The 17,358-nt window shown below is 53.0% G+C and overlaps 1 protein-coding gene across 11 annotated transcripts in view; it reads right to left on the bottom strand.

Annotated features, from left to right (window-relative positions):
• TEX264 (testis expressed 264, ER-phagy receptor) overlaps nucleotides 1–17,358 on the bottom strand; it is a 31,728-nt gene that overhangs the window by 7,254 nt on the left and 7,116 nt on the right. For 10 of the 11 annotated variants that reach the window (XM_021068862.2, XM_084988460.1, XM_084988458.1 and 7 more), the window contains one exon: nucleotides 9,983–10,204. The exons of the other annotated variant lie outside the window; for it this stretch is intronic. In XM_021068862.2, coding sequence (XP_020924521.1) covers nucleotides 9,983–10,204 — 222 coding nt within the window. The remainder of the gene's footprint in view (nucleotides 1–9,982; nucleotides 10,205–17,358) is intronic. 11 annotated transcript variants of the gene reach the window in all.

Raw genomic sequence — 17,358 nt, 5'->3', positions numbered from 1 at the left:
GAGGATAGCCATGGGCCAGGTCTCAGATCCTTGCTGCATAGCAGGAGCTGTGGACCAAGCAGCATGTCGACGAGCTACTAAATATTGGAAAATCATCAGAGGAAGGCAAGGCCAGCTGCCTCTCCCTCGGCAAGCTCCAGGGAGCCCTTGGAGAACAGACTGCCAAGGACACCAGGGTAAAGCCACAATGGGCTGGTACTTCTGGGGAAAGGGGCCTCAAGTCCTCCCAGCCCTGGGCATATCCCCTCCCACAGCCCAGACAGCCAGAGGCTTGAAGAAGCATCACCAGGACAGGGCAATCTGCTCTGGCCACTGAAGCCACTGGCTAACTGATAAGGCCACAAGCCAGGGCAGCTCACTCCCACATACGGAATCAAGGGAATCACAAAGCCCTGCTCCAAGATGGGACAGATGCAGATGTCTATAATTTTCCCTACCTGACAGGAAGATGTCAGCTAATCATGCCAGACACTGGATTCTGTTGTTCCAGTCCCTCAGACACATCCCCAAGGCTTCTCTTACACTCAGATGGTCCACAGTCAGAAACAAGAGGGACCTGGGAAACCACCCATAATGCAGGGTTTCCAGGAGACCTCAGTCACCAGCACATCCCCCACCACCCCTGCACCAACATTAGCCCATTCCCCTCTCCTCCAGAGGTGCTGGCAAACAGGAAAGGAGCAGCACACACCCCTTTCCCACCTCAAGTTGAGCTGCTGTCCTGGAGCAAACATGTGGCCCATGCAACTCAGGGCTCCTGCAAAGGGGCTGGATTGGCAGCTGGGCCAAGGTTTCCCCAGAGGACCCACAATGCCCCACCGGGGGGTTCTTACTGAATTGGGGAGCAGGGGGAGGAGAGAAGAAAGAAAGAGGACCTGAACTACCCTCATTTGCAGTTCTGCCCTCAGAGCATCAACCTGTGCCCTGGCCTGGGCTAGGGGTGGAGAAGGTGTGGTGTGCTAAAGAGGTCGGGCACAGGGATATACTGAAGGCGGATCCCTATTCCCAGGCTGCTGAGAGCCTGGGTTTGCTTGGAGCTAGGTGGCTCAAATCCCTCAAAGCACAAAGCAATGGGTGCAGGCCAAAAACTGGGTCACATATCTTCTACACAAGCTTTAGGCCCAAAAAGGGATAAGAGGAGTTCCTGTTGTGGCACAGTGGAAATGAATCTGACTAGTATCCATGAGGATGCGGGTTTGAACCCTGGCCTCGATCAGTGGGTTAAGGATCCAGCGACGCTGTGAGCTGTGGTGTAGGTCGCAGACACAGCTCAGATTCCAAGTTGCTGTGGCTGTGCCGTAGGTTGGCAGCTACAGCTCCAATTTGACCCCTAGCCTGGGAACCTCCATATGCCCCCGGTAGGGCCCTAAAAAAGCAAAAGGGATGAGGTCTGCTCCATCGATCTCCACCCAATCCTGGCCCTTTACTTCCGATTCACTCAGGGCCCTAGGCCTTTCTGTTCACTCAGAGTGGCCCACTCCTATCTGTCCCTCCATGCCACGCTGGACAGTCACACAGCCAGCAAACAGCTGTTGTATCCCACCCGAGGTGGTGGCATCTCTTCACTGGGTGAAGTGAGGCATGCTCATTTTTAATTACATAGACACTGAAGTGTACCCGCCTGCAAACAGCAGTCCCTGCGAGTGGGGGCTCAGACCCTGGAGGCCCCTTAGGCAGTCGGTCTGCGCTGCATGTGCAAAGTGATGGGGGAGGCACAGCAGGGGCTATGGCTGGAATGTAGCACATTATTATTATTCTGCCCAGAAACTTCCATCAACTTCCCTCTCTCTAGCCCCTTTTTATCCCCAATGGGCCTCCCAACAACCTCTGTCCCAGAAGCCACACCTGTCTGTGGGGTGGGAAGAGACAGCTCTGGAGACCTTGCAGTGCCAGCAAAGACAGCCTGCAGAAGGGTTGGTGAACACCCTCCCCCCTTGGAACAAGAGGGCCCAGAGCTCTGAAAATTAGATGCAAAGAAGACAAGGAATGAGATGGGGCTGCCAGGGACAGGACAGAGGGGGCAGGAAGTGGCACAGAGAGTTCCAGGCAGGAGCCTAGAGCTTTGGCCTAGCTATTGACAAATGGGTGGCTTCTCCCTGTATCTCAATCTCTCCAACTTAAAATAAAGAGATTGGAATAGATGAAAGTAACAACTGGAAAAGATAAATGCAAACCCCATTACTTAAAGACAAGACAATTGTACGCTGGAAAAACCCAAAGAGAATCAATGGAGAAACTACCATGAACATTAAGCTCACAAAATTAACAAAAGTACAGCTGATTTTTCTGTGCACTAGTCAGCTAGTTAGAAGAAATAATAAAAGCAAGAGAGGAAGGCCCTCTTGAGGTGGAGTCTAGCCCAAGATGGTATCGGGAGTTCCCTTCTAAATGGCAGAGGAGTCAGGCCTAGGCGGGAGCCTGGGGAAGACTGCATAAAGGGGAAGGTGTGAGAGTGAGGCAGGGAGGCGGGGTGCTGTGCCTGGCACCCCAGCCTGCTGTGCCTGCTGCTGCCGCTGCCTGAAGACTTTTCATTTTCACCTCAGAGCCGGCAGCTTGCCACACAATTTACACCTCTGCTCATATTCCTGCACACCCAGGCCCTGGCTTCCTGGGCAGCCCATGAGGAGGGCCTCTGCAGCAATGAGACTAGGGTGGGTTAGGGCACTGAAAAGCAGGGGAGGGCAGTTCTCTCTAAGCAGGCACAGGGGACCCAGGCCTTTAAACACCCCGGTACTTGGGTAGACCAGGAAGCCCCTCACCCACAGCCATACCGGGGCTTTCCCCAGGGCCCAAGTGGCCAATACTCAAACCCAGCTCAGCTCTGCTCTGGCCTTTTGGGCCATCATGAAGCAGCACCAGAAGGCTGGTGAGTGTGGGGGTGATTACCCCTCTTGGGAGTTCTGGGGTTCACACCTTGGATCGTACCACTCTCATTTCCAAATATGGAAGAGGAACCACAGCTTCCCAGATGCTGCTGCTGCCATGGCAGGCTCCACAGCCTATCCCTCTCCAGGATCCTGCCGCTGTCTGCAGCATCTGTACAGTCAAGGACCTTGACTCCAGTACGGCTCACAAACCGACAAAAATGTTGCTGATTGATTATGCAGCAGCAGGAAGGCTGCTTGGTGCAGATGGAGCCATGAAGCCAAGCACTTGGCAGCCAGAGGAATCAGAAAGTGCCAGAGGGAAGGACAGGTGGGCAAGTGGGGACAGAGAGGTAGAGGAAAGAGAGACGGTAGGGGAGGAGAAGAACACTCTGAATTTCTCATCTCTGACTGGCACCTCCACTTGCCCTTCAGGGAAGACCTTCCCTCTGGAGCCTTAGATTTCCCATCTGCCTAAGAGGACAGGTGGCCTCTGTTTAACTGAGGGTTCTAAGCTATTCTGCTCTGGAGGGATCTCTCTCCTTAGAATCTCTCCTTCTTCCTTGTTCCTGGAATCCCAAGCTCTCTGGAGAAGAGCAAAAGAATTATTCCTTGGTAAGGCCTATCTGCCTGGAGAAGAAGGCTCTCGGGATTGGTGACAGCCCAAGCCCACAGCACCATCCAGACAAGCCTCAGCCTCCAGGGTCCTGCAGGGCTGCCAAGCTACCATATCTGAGCTGGTATTTCAAGAGTGGTGGCTCCCACGCCCGCCCCAGCAAAGGCTGGCTTTGTCTTTCATTCTGGGGGTAGGGGAGCAGGGAGGGGTGAAACCAGAGAGGCTGAGGAATGGGTTCCAGGGCCCAGGTCAGAAGAAAGGAGAGGCTTAGCCTCCTGTGTGGGTCCCCTCACACCTCAACATCCAGTGGCAACTTCCTAGGCGGAGCCAGGGTATGCGTGCATTTCTGTTAGCTTGAAGTTTGACTGTGGCCTCAGGCTCTCCCTCTCCATGTCCCAGTACTCAAGTCTCCATGTCCCAGCATCTAAAGCCAGCCTGGATGCTATTACTCATCTGTTCCCACACATCAGTGGGTCCTGAGAGCCTTCAGGACCCAGCCTCATCTCTTGGGCCCAAATTCTTGCTCTTCCCCTATACTCCAGCCACAGTGGACACACAAGCTATGCTCAAGTCAGTGCTTCTGTCTGACTTGCTTCCTACCCGGAAAACACTACCCATCCTTCAAGGGTCAGCCCAAACTCCACCCTCTGCAAAGGTTGCTTTTCCTTTCCCAGTGAATCCATCTCTCCCCTCCTCGCCTCACTCACTCTAGGCATGGCTAAGCCCTGTGGCTGGGAGAGATGATGGGAGGAAAGAGCTCTGGGAAGAAAGACTTCAGGTCCTGGTGCTGCTGAGAGCACCCTCCTTCCTGGGCTGGGGCAGGCCAATTATCAGGTAGCAGCACTGGCAGGTGGGCTGGCCCTGGAGCCCCAGTGAAGGAAACGTGGGAATGGAGCTGCCTGCATCTCACTGAGGATGAGGGCATGAGGCCCAATAAGCACATGCAGCAGCTGCTTCCTATGCCTGGAACAGCTGCCAAGGTCTTCCTTAATGAGTGCCTGCTGGGCAAATAGGCAGCCAGGATCTTTCTGCCCTTTGCTTCTTGTTCCCCCAGTAGCCTCTCAGATTGACAGCCTTAGCCCTTGACTCTGCCCACCAAGGCTAGAAACAGAGGGTCAGGCGGGTGTTGGGCCCCAGTGCTATAGTCCCAGGCCGACTCTGTGCACTATCCTCAGGGCACTCCAAGTTCATGACAAGTCTTCAGCCTCTTGGGCCCAGCCCCACTCATGGACAGGCTGGAGTAGAAACCGGCATGTAGCCACCAATGATCCTCAGCCCAGGGGACCTAGTCTGGAATCAGCCACTGCTTCATGCCTTGACCTTGGGTAACCTTCCCTCCCCAGGCCTCCATGTCCCTATTGGTAAAACAATGGGGATGTTGGCTTTAATTAGGACCCCATGCCTGCCTTCTGGCTGGTTCCCCCAGGACCCAAACAATGCCACACAAAAGAGGCCCCAGAAAATAACTGCTAAGCGACTGAGTTGAGATACCAGGAGGGCCACCCTTATTAAAAATAATCCTCACGAACTCTCCCACATAGCTCAGTAAAGGTGATGGGCAGGGAGAGAGATGACCCCAAATTTCATATCCCACTGGGGCTTCCTTACCTGGATTCCCACTGCCAGGGCCATGCTGCTCCCTACTGGTGTTCTGGCCTCAGTGTGGACTCAACCCACCCCACCACTGATTCCCTCAAAGTCACGGGGACAGGTTAAGGGGAAATAAACATGGGAGATTCTGAGTCATTAGATGAGACCCAGACTCTGACCACATTACTGGGAGCCTCCTCCCTGCCCACAACTCAACAAGCTGACCCACTTTGCAGGCACCCCACTGAGGCCCCTGCTCCTTAGTTTCCAGCTGGCTGTTCCCCCACAGTCAGCCTATCAGCTCCCCCCCCCACTTGGAAGTTCATTCCAGAGATGTTCACCCTAACCCTCCCCAGGGCTTCCTCCAGGTCCAGCTTCCAGCTCCCCAAGAAACAACTGCCTCTTCTGGGAACCCCAGCCCCTGCCTACACAAGGGATGAGTCCTGGCGCCTTTCTGATCCACTCACACTGCAACTGCCACAGTATCCTTGGGATCTGGAACACACATGCAGCTGGCTGGGGCGGAGGAGGCATCTGCCCAATTGTGGACCGCTCTTGGGACAGAGCTTTTCAAACCCATTAAGTCTCAAATATTCTCCTCCAAACAAAAGCTCACAAGGTCCTCTGATCTGAAAACCCCAAGGCAGAGCTATTCCATTCCAAGCAGGTAAGGGTCTGAGTGCAGGCCCCTACCTCTGGCTGCCAGCCAGGAGGGCACCACAGCACAGCTCCTAGGCTCCTGCTCCAGATCAGTCTGAGAACTAAGATCTGGGCTCCCTGCCCATGACTGTCTCTGGTAGGACTATCCCATCAACCCAGTTGTTCCAAAACTCTCCCACTGGCTCACTATAACCTGCCCTGCCTACCACTCCTCTCCAGTTCTATGAAGAAAGAGCCATTACCCGACTTCCAGGGCCTGTCTGGATTTCCCAGCCAACCAGCCTCCGCACAGGCAATGCTGTCTCCCTAAACTCAGGAGAAGCCCAAACATCACAAGGATCCTCCCCTGAAAGTGGTAGGAAAGCACAGGCCTTGGGGAAAGGGGTTTCTGGAAAAGATCACAGATCTTATTGGGAAGAAGTCAGGCACCAAGGGCTTGGCTGGCCTGTCTAACACTTAGTGACCTTGCCAATTGCACAGACATGAGCCAAGTACAGACCTCAGGGACTTCACATACAATTCTACTCATGGGGCCCCAGACCTCACACTCACCTCTGGTCTGCTCCATGTGCCTCAAGCCTTCCCTGGAGATCATTAAGACTGGTCCTGCCCTGTGGTGAATTGAGAGGCCTTTGCCTGTTGCCCTGGGTTGACATCTGAGCTCTACCTCCTCTGCAGCCTTGCAATTTCAAAGTTGCTCATTTCCTTCTTGTGGCTGCCAGAAGAAACTCCTTCCTGGGGCTCAGGGTGGGTCTCCTCCTGCCCTGGAGTCTAACTCCTTAGACTCTGGTGGAGTGGCCTGGCAAAACTGGGGCACTTCCACATAGACTAATAGTCACATAGAACCCAGGGACTCTTCACACACATGCTGGCCCAGAGTGCTCAGCCTAGGGGCCCCAGTGGTTTATGTGGAGGAGTAAAGTCAGAGTACCAGCCCCTACAGCTCAGTGTGCCTGGCTACCAAGCTGGGGAAGCCTGGCCAGAGAGCCAGGAGCTGCCACACAGACGACAAACCCAGGATCCAGCCATCCTTCCAGAACCCCCACAGAGGCCTGACAAATGCTTCTCTTCGGTTCCTCAGAGAGACCACTCCCTCCCCTAGGACTCTTGCTGTCCCATGAGACCAATCCTGTCCCAGGCTCAGACACATGTGCAACTGTCAGAACAGTAGCTGCTCTCCATCTCCCTCATCCAAAGCTCTGAGATCACTCCCCTCCACCCCTCGCTGAAGCCTCTGGGGAGGCAGGTGAGCCTGCCAAGCCCTCCCTCCCCTCCCCTTGGCTGCTGGCCTCCCTCATCCCTCCTGAAATAGAAAGTCCATGGGCTGCTAATCACTGTGTCTGAAGCAACTCCACAGCAGACCTACCTTCAGATCCAGAGGTGAGTGAGTAAGGCGGAGAAAAAGCCCTTGCGCACATGTACGTAACGTGTGTTTCCCCCCCACACGATTAAAAGCAGTTAGAAGCACCCAGAGTCTCATTAGCAGCTGCTTTTCTCTAGGCCCAGGGCAATGGGGAAGAGGGCAGGTGTGAGAGCGAGCCTCATATTCTCTTCTCTCTGTTTCCTATGCTGAGACAGGCACAGGGCCATCCCCCGTCCACTGCAGGCTAAGACCAACAAACAGAACCAACACGTTCCTCGTCTTTCACCTGGTTCTGTTTCCTAGGATGAAAGATCAGGCTAAGCATAGACGCAGAGGTAACCTCCACCCACGGAAACCAGCAGAGCACCTCGGCTGTGCCTGCTCTGTGGGCAGCCTGGCACCTCTCTCATTCTCCCAGCTGCTGGTCAAGCCCACACAGCATGCCTCACAGGCATCCCTGAGAAGCCCCTTGCTCTGCCCTCACCCATGGCTTCCTCATCTCAGGCAGGAGAGAGGATGGTACACCCCCTGCTCTTGCCCCAACCCCAGGAAAACCAAGCCCAGAGCACAGCTGACAGGCTCCCACAGGAGGAGGAGGTAGGAGGAAGAGCTTTCATCAAAGAGGTGACGTCAAACCAGGCAACTTGTGAAGCTGTCAGGGGCCGGGAAATTTGGACAAAGGTATCTAAAAATAAATCCCTGAAGCCAAGAAAAGGCTTTGGTGGCTGGGTTGCTCGCCACCACACCACATGCCACGTGTCCTGTTCTGAGGTCTGGAACCCAGAAAGTCTTTTTCTGGGGTGCTCCTCTAGACCGGCCCTTGAAGCTGAGGATATCACAGACAGGACTGGAGACACCACACACCAGCCCTTCCTTGGATGACATGCTCAGCAGACTGAGGGCACTGATGTCTCCCTTCCTGCCCTCACTATCAACTAGCTCTCCTGCTTCCTGTCTCACCCTGCCCCTTAGTCTCCAGACCAACACCACCCTCAGCACCCTTCTGGATGCCACCCTCCAGCTCACAAAGAAAATCCTCTGCCATTCTCCCCATGCCCCTGCCCTACCACGACAGCCCTCCTGTTTCTTCCCTTCTTCTTTCTGCCCATGCAGGCCATAGCTGGTGACTCAGAGCTCCATTTATTCATTCCCCAGCCCTGACACCAGACTCTTATACCTCCTTAACCAGGACATCTCTGGGCTCCCATTTCCATCACCAAGGCCCTGTCCCTTTTCCCAAGATGCTTTGGAGAGTAAGCTGCAGGTTCTTCCAAAACTGCTAAGTTCATATTCCTGCCAACTTTTTTCTCCCATCCCCTGACCCCAGCCACACCTGGCCTTTCAGGGAAAATACTGTCAATAGGCTTATGTCATCCTCCAGCCCAATCCTCTCTCAACTCTAGACCACACATACCACTGCCAACTCGGTTGTCGCTCATCAAGCAGATCCTCTGACACAGCCCACAGAGCTTGTTGCCCCCACCACCCCGCCCCAAACCAGTACCCCCCTCAGCCCTCCACACCTCAGTGGAAAGCACCACTACACACTCTCACACCTGCCCCGGCCAGAGGGGACCTAAACCTGTGACTCCTCCTAATCTTTTCCCTTCCCACCATCCAACACATCCACAAATCCATCAGTTCTACTTCCAAAACAAATTGTTAACTCTCTGCCCTTGCCTGCATCTCTACCACCATTGCCCCCGCTCAAGATGCTGCCATGCACAGCAGGATTCATGACAGCCTCTAAGTACTTGCACCCCGCCCCCACGAGCCATGATCCAGTCCCACCTGCCCAGGGAAGGCATAACCCATCTTGCACAGGCACAGCTTAGATCCTGGCACTCTCCTGGCTGGAACTCTGCAGTAACTTCCCATTGTCTTTACATCAAACCCATGCTCCTCACTCCGGCTCTGCATAGAACATTCTTACCCCCGCTCCAAGGACTCTTAGGATTCCGAGAGGTTACCTCCTCCAAGAGGCTGTTTCTGACCACTCTGTCCAACCGGTTCCCTACCTTTTCTCACCCTGTTCTTTTCTAGCACGCATAGGATTTTTTGTCTGAGATTATAAACTATCTCCACCACCTCACTAGAAATGCCTATTTCACGCACCAATATCTCAAATCATGTCCAGCATAGCACTTGGCACAGGCGTTCAATAAATCTAAGCTGATATTAGATTATATGTTTAAATTTTCTATTGCTCTAATACTTATCTGCCTTTCTATAGTTGAAAAAGCTGTGTTAAAATCTGCCATCATGATAACTTTATCAATTTCTCTTTATAGTTTTACCAATCTGATATATGTATTATTTATACACTTATAGTCTCTATTTTCTTAGATGTATCAAAACTTAGAGTGGTTATATCTTCCTGGTGAATTAGAATGTTTATGTTATGTAGTGAAAAATAAATAAATAAATACAAGCTGAATAAATGAATAAACATCTGCTTCCAACCCCAAATTGAGGTCATTTCCCTAGCACCCAAGTGTACAAAATGTTTTAGAGGAGGAGGAATTTACAACAGGGAAAGTCTGTCTCAGGGCCCTTGTTCTGCAGGCCTCTAGCAGGATGGGGACAGGGTGGCCTGGAGTCGGGGCTGAGTATTAACGGTGTCTCTGGTCTGAGTCAGAGCTGAACTGACAAGGCTAGGTTGCTGAACAAATTCCCCATGCTCCTGGGAGATGCTTGGGGGCCATGAGGCCTTGGGTGTATGGAAGAAATACGAACAGCCTCTGCCCATCTTCCTAGCTCCATAGGTAACTGCTCTACTAGGTGCTGCCCTCCCCAAACCACTCCCCCACTTCCGGGCTAGGCAGGCTGCCCCAGCTCCCTCCCAAAGGACTAGCTGCTCCTGATACACAAACCAGACTTGTGCCTCACCTTGATGTAGGCATCCAGGGCAGGATGGACACGGCGGGTAGCCAGCCAGATGGACAGGGTGGTGGTGTAGGGGAAAGTGGCTGTCACCACATGGCTGGGTGTCGGGAAGGAGAATATCTTGAAGCCAAATTTCTGATACAGTCGGATGAGCTCTGGGGAGGGTGACTCCTCACCTTCACTCAGAATGCTGCCCACCGCACAGCGGCATTTCTCAGGGGGCACCTGGGGAGGCAGAGCAGGAGTGTCAGGGTTGGGCATAGACCTCTTGCTTCCTGGCTTCTGTGCCAGCTTGGGCCTCAAGAGAACCACCAGCTGCACAGAGCCACACAACCCCAGGCGCTATTATGGAGATGATCATTTTCCTGCTGAAATCCATCCATGGCCTCAGCCTGTGGCATCCCTGCTGCAGGACTCATCCATCCCTTCATGTATTCCTCCATGGCACAGGCCAGGCCTCTGCTGGCTTGTGGAACAGCCACAGGAAGTGCTAGTCAGGAATCAGAATCACAGTGAACACTGGACTGCTGAAGAAACACTGTAAGATCCTCTCCCCCGGGCTCTTAGGCAGGGCCAGCCACCATCACTTGGGCCTCCAGACCGTCTCTCCAACCCACACCCCATCCAAACCTTGCCCCACTTCCCAAACCCCTTCTTGGCTGAGACTACCAGTTCCCCTCCAAGGCCCTCTGGGCTCCTAGTACCTACACTTCACTGCACTATGCTTTCCTCCGTAGCTTCCCTCCCTCCCCTGACTCCCACAAACCCCAGCCAGGTAGAGGCTCCTATGAGAGTCTCCAACACTTCCTAGGCCTGATTCCAGGCCTGCAAGGTCCAGCACTTTCTTCTCCTCTGGGCACCAAGGGGCTCCAGTTTATCTTACCTCTGAATCTGTACCATGCCCTGGGGTATCTGATTCTAAATCCAAGAGACTTACCACAGACCTTATTTTCTTCATCTCAGGTTTTTCTTGATCTAAAGGCCCTACTCAGGCCCTACTGACCCCTCAATTTAAATTCTTTCCACCTCCACTTGCTTCTCTCCTCAGCCTACCTCCCCAGCACTATAAAGTTATTTTTACCTATCTTGGCCCTCCCACTGGCCCTTTCCAAACCCTGTCAACAACCCCCTAGAGATTTCTCAGCTCTGCTCTGACTCTCTACTTTGGCCAATTCAGCCTTGTTCTTGGAGTCTCACTTTGCCTGAAACTTGGGCAAATGGCCACTTCTGCCTAGTCCATGGAGGTCACCCCCTGATCTCTGCTGCTCTGGTGCCTTTCCTAGTCTTTTGAACCCTATGTCATTAAGCACAGTTCAGGCAATATGGTATAGTGGTCAGATCACAACTTCTGGAGAGAGGCAGGCCTGGGTGTGAATCTTGAGTCTTGTGTTCTAGATGAGCCCCTTGGTTTCCCGAAGCCCCAGTTCCTTTACAGCAACTTACAGAATTGTATTAAATGAGATGCTGCACATGAGGGCTTAGCATGATCCAGCAAGCGCTCCATAATTGTTGTCAGTTATTAGTAGCTATGACACAGTCCAAACAAGTAACCACTGGCCCAGAATGCCCATCTACCCAAACCTCTAACATGCAGCTCCTCCCAGGCCATCCTTCAGGTCCAAACACCCTCTAGGAGAGCTATCAGGGTGGCTCAGTAGCACCCTCCACATACCCAAACACTGTAAACTTTTGCTCACAGAAAGTCTATCTGGCAGTCTCACTTCTCTCAGCCAGACACTTCCCACCCCACCCAGAGGCATTGGAAGAGATTGCTGCAGTACCAAATCTTGTCTCTAGATGGTGCAACTATCCCATTCACACCCAAGTTTTGAGGAAGGCCAGAAAGGCCGGAGGCCCCCTGCTGACAGACCAAGAGACAGTGCCTTAGAGCAAAGTCCATCTTCTGGTTCCTAATTCTAGTGACCTATGTTATATATAAGAAACATCCAATACAGGTTAAATAGAGAAACGGGTGGGCCACTTGATAAGCATCTCCCCAACCCCTAGCTTGCTGGGGTATGAGTTGCAGGGTTTCATCACTTCAGCAGCCCTCATGGAACTCCCAGCTTCACATCCTCCTCAGTCCCCTAAAGGCACCAGAACACCTGTGATCATCCTGCTTGGAACCTCTCAATGGATCCCAACTGACCTCTAAGATGAAACTCCAGAGTCCAGCATGCAAAACTGTCTCAGAGTGGCCCACACAACACTGCCTGGATTTGTCCATACACTCACCTGGCATTTCTTTTCTGCATCCCCAGGCCTAAGTAGGGGTCAGGACCCAGGTAGGCAAGCACCAACTAAAGCATCTGCATCACAGAGGGAGAGACAAATCCAGGCACTGGCCAAGAGGCCTTGCCAGCCTTCTCTCCCCTCACACCTCCTAAACATGCCCACACGGAACTATTTGCAGCTCCCCAAACATGCCATATCCTCTCATGCTTCCTCCCTTTGCGTAGGCGACTTCCTCTGCCTGGAATGTCCTCCTAACCCTACTCCAGAGTCTCTTCTGCCTGGGAAACCATCCTTCAAGTAGCCCCTCCTTTCTAATTTCAAAATGCCCATCAAAGGGAGCACGTCTTACGCTACACTGTAAATGGTGGTCTCTCCACCACTCCAGGCCAGAAAGGGCCAGAATCCTGTGCACACGAAAGGTTCCTCAGCGATAGTATATGCAAGCATGCATACACATGCACACATGGGTCTGCACCATGAGCAAACCTCCTCTCCCTCCATCTTGAAAAAGGAAGAATTCCTGTCACAGGGGAGGAAAGCAGCTAATAAGAAGACAGAGCTCCTGAGATCCTAGAGGGGGAGGGGGAGGGGGCACAGGTACTTACTGCCTGCCTGAATAAGTTTTCAGTTTTACAAGTGAGGACACTTCCTGCCCCCTCCCCTGCCCAAATGGCTAAGGGGCAGCCTAGGAGGTCACCTAGTAAGCCCACCTCCTGCTAAGCAGCCCCATACCAAGCAGAAGCAGGGAGGCAGTTAAACCAGGCACCAGCAACAAAGAGATGAGAGAGGCTCTAAGAAAAACTGGTAAGTGGCAAGGTGGGTCTCAGAGCAGGGGAAGGCTTTCCTGGGCTCCTATGAGGAGGAACAGCCTACCTCCAGGGGAACAGCCCACTGAGGCTGTCAAGGGCCCAGAAGGTAGGAGTGTCCTGATGGTTAGAAACTCCACCCATGCATGCCTCTTGGCTCATTAAATGTCTTTATTTGGGTCTGACTATAGAAGATCAGCAAGGGCCTCCAGTTCTAACTGCCTTCTCCCCTTCCTCTCTATATCAGTCCTTTCTCTGGGCATCTAAGCCCAGAACAAGAGCTGGACGAGAACTAGCCACAGAAAGGAACCACACCAGGGAGACAGACAAGTCAGTGGCCAGACCTAGCACCAATTTGGGTAAGGCAGGCCCATCCAGAATCCACCCTCAGAGTAAAAGTGCTAGGAAAGAGATACCAGAGCATCTCCTTCAGGCTGTGGTGCCTCTTGAGTCTGAGCATTGTGAGAAGACAGTAGTTCTGCTTAGAACCTACAATCCCTGGCCAGCCTACACAGTCCAAAGCTGCCCAAGGTAATGAAAGAAGTGGGAGCAAGGCCCTTCACTTGCACTGGTGCCCCCCAGCAGGACAAAGCAGCCACAGCTCATTCACCCATCTGTGTGCTACAGGTCAACAAAAGCCCCACAGGTCCAACTTCCTTGAGCAGCTGGGACCCAGATGCACAGCGGGGCTGGCACTAGTCAGGACATGGGTGAGGGTGACTGAGACAGCTGGGTTAGAGGACAGGACTCGCACTTCAGGCTTGAGGGGAGGGGAGTCAGTAGGATGTCAGCCTCCAAAGAGGGTCCAGGGGCTTTCTGAGAGCTACCACCCAGAAGTCTTTCAGGGCCTTCCTCTTTTCATGCCCAAGATAATCCTAACAACAACATCTGGAATCTGACAAGGTGCTCTGCCACTGGCCTCAGGTGTTGCCTTCCATGCATCAGCTCATTAACTCCAAAAGGCACTGTTCCTGAGACCCAGAAAGCAAAGCTCTTCAGCCAAGGTCACCCAGCAAAGCAGTGTTGGAATCAGGATTCAAACCTAGGCAGACCAGCTTCAGAGCTGCACCACACAACCCACAGCCAACCCAGGAGCCCAAGAAATAGGCTTTGGCTAGGAAATGCCTGCACAATGGCTTCTCTCCACACTGCACCTCTTCACATGGCCCAGGCAACATGCAGGAGGTTAGAAGGGGGAAGGCCGAGAGTGCTAAGCACCTATTAGGAGTTAAGTACTTGACCTTATCATTATTATCTAGTTCCCTGAAAAACAAAAACCCTGAATCAGGGGTTCTCAGACCAAGTGACTTTCTCAGTGTCACACGCTAGTCAGCAGCAGAGCCTTTATTCAAACTCAGGACAAGTCAAAAGCCCTTTTTCCTCCCACATCTTACCCTTTCTCCTTTCCAAAGGCAGCTCTGTTGGGCAGAAAAGGCCTCACCTTTCCACAGCTACCTTGTAGTTAACCTGCTACAAGCAAAAGCCTGGACTCCATCTGGCAGAAAATCATCATGGGGTACCTGGGGTTTGGGACAGCCTGGGCCTTCAGGAATTAGCCACTCAGCCCATATTCCCATCACCCTTGTTGAGGGCTCAATCCTGGGAAATCCTACTCCCTCACCCTACCCCTTCACTGGATCCACATGACCCCACTGCCTCCAGGGAGAGCATGGGGTGCCAACCTCAGACACTGAAGGAGAAGTATGGCACAGGCCAAAGACAGAAAACTCTTCCTGGGTTCAGCCTCTGCTGACTTGGTGACCCCAGGCCAACTCTCAGTGGACTAGGGGAAAAAACAAAGCTTCTATGTGGTCTAGCTTACTAAAGGCAGATTCTAAGCACCACCAGTTGCCTGCTGCCCCCCCCTACTCCTAAGCCTCAGTCAGGTAAACTGAACAGGCTGCCACACCACATGCCTCAGCCAAGCAGGCAGATGGGTGTTACTTAAGCTCCAAACACAGCAGAGGAGGCAGTGGCAGCAGAGGGGGTAGCAGGAGGCAGAGGGCCAGGCTGGCAGACAGGTCAGGCCCATGGGCACAGTGACAGCAGCCCAGCTACTAGGGCCTGTTCACAGGCCAGAACTGGTCAGGGTCAAATGAGGCACTCAGGGTCCTCTCCAGCTCCTTCCTAAGACCCTAGGATCCCAGAGAGACCAGGCCCCAACCCCCCCAGATATACGTAAGTGTGAGTGTGTGTGCGTGTGCACGTGCACATACAGGAAGGCACCCACTGAGGGAGGCAGGTGGAGAGGTGGGGACAGATCCTTGACTGACTCTGGAACTCACCCCCCTCCTTGGTACTTAGAAGAGGAAATGGTCATACTCCATGAATGCTGCACCCTGGAGAGGAGAGGGACACCTCTGGCAAAGTCTGTCAACTTTCTGCCACATGGTCCTTCCTTTCCACCAAGGCCTTGAGGGAGAGAGAAAGAAATCTTCCTTCCTGCCCCACAAGAACCACTTGCCCAGATCTTACAGGATCCTCCCATATAGAACTCCGGGATATAGGGCCGGCTGGCTAACTGACCTACATAACATATATATGTATCTTTAAGATACATGTGCTCAAGCAGCGTCTCATAGGAAAGGGAGGGTCCGCAGCAACCACTACAACTTTGCCCCAGTAGTGTCTTTTCCTGTGTCACTTCCTGGGCCCAGAGCCAGACCAGGTGAGCCTCATCAGGCTTTTCTCAAGAGCCAGCCTCTCTCTGTCCAGCTGAGGCCTGAAAGGGGCATGGCTAGGGACCTGTCAGTCCATACTTTATACGGGTAGGCAGCACCCACAGCAGGTGGCCACCTCTCACTTGGTCACCCACTGCCCGACTCACAGAGCCTGAAATAGCCTCACTTCCTCCCACACTCAGAGAAGCAGGTTCTGGCTCCTGTTGTGCTGCGTTGAGGAGAGTGGAGTAGGGATGGGACGCTCAACAGCTTAGCCTGTATCTTGTCCCGTCCTTCTGTGAACCACAATATGCAAGGCCCCATGCTGGGCACTGCTATGGGAGATGGCTAGCAAGTAGAAGGCTTGGCTTCTTGGCTATGGTCAGGACCAGATGAGGCCTGTCCCTCAGGCTTCCCTGACAGCTCCCTGGGCCCCACTGAGAGGTCCTGAGGGCTGGGCCCCTTGGTCTCCACAGTGCACCAGTGCTCAGGGCAGAATTGCACAGACCAGGTGCTCAAATATTTGTTACATGAAAATAAAAAAGCAGGAGTAAACCGTGTGAGATAGTACCGCAACTCCTGCTAACTGTTCCTTGGTCTTCTCCAAGGAACAGTGTGAACCCAGAGTCTGTGATAGCCATGAGCAGCTGAAGCCTGGGGGTCCAGGGTTCCCTAAACTTTTTAGGATCTCTGCCCAGCTCCCAGAGTAGGTGGGGAGTAAACATTCCTGAGCCATACCAGGTGTCAGGGTGTGACCCAGCTCTGAAAAAGGACACAGGTTTCTTCCAAAGTGATCCATGACTGGAATGGACAGAATCAGAGGGGCATCTCTGACCTGTTCATCCCCTTTGTCACCCAGATAGTCACAGCCAGGCCAAAGGTCTAGGCCTGGGTTACGAGTGCCCGGCTTAACAACCCCTTATCACACTCAATTATTAGCATGAGGGTTTTTTCCCAACTATTTTTTTGTAGTTGCACTTCTGTTGAGGGCCAGGTACTGGGGTAAATGCCTCACCTATGTCACTTAATTCTTGCCAGTTTACTTATGAGCAAGTATTTTTTTTTTTTTTTTTTTTTTGGTCTTTTGTTGTTGTTGTTGCTATTTCTTGGGCCGCTCCCGCGGCATATGGAGGTTCCCAGGCTAGGGGTTGAATCGGAGCTGTAGCCACCGGCCTACGCCAGAGCCACAGCAACGCAGGATCCGAGCCGCGTCTGCAACCTACACCACAGCTCACAGCAACGCCGGATCGTTAACCCACTGAGCAAGGGCAGGGACCGAACCCGCAACCTCATGGTTCCCAGTCGGATTCGTTAACCACTGCGCCACGACAGGAACTCCTGAGCAAGTATTTTAACATTACTCTGCAGATGAGGAAATGGAGGCTCAGAGAGGGTTTGTGATATGCCCAAGATCACATAGCAGACAGTGGTGAGACAATCAGAACCCAGGATTGTTGACCTGAAGGCTGTACTCTCAGGCCATGGGCCCCCAGACTAGTACCCAAGTCAAGCTATTCCCAGCCAACCCTGGACACCCAAGACCCACCTGAGAGGGCCTACCACACCTCCAGGAGAGCTATACAGTGGGCTACTTGGAGGTGGCTGGGCCAGGTCATGGAGAGAATTCCCCAAGCTAAGACTCTTCTGTCTCACTCTTCCCTGGGCTAGCCTCCAGCAT

This window comes from Sus scrofa, chromosome 13 (genome assembly GCF_054392235.1).
Source record: "Sus scrofa isolate SSC_HxYL_T2T_F1_AM1 chromosome 13, Sscrofa_HxYL_maternal_Yorkshire_Landrace_v2.0, whole genome shotgun sequence".
Lineage (NCBI taxonomy): Eukaryota > Metazoa > Chordata > Mammalia > Artiodactyla > Suidae > Sus > Sus scrofa.
Note: the sequence above shows the minus strand (reverse complement) of the source record. Positions and strands in the feature narration are given on the sequence as shown.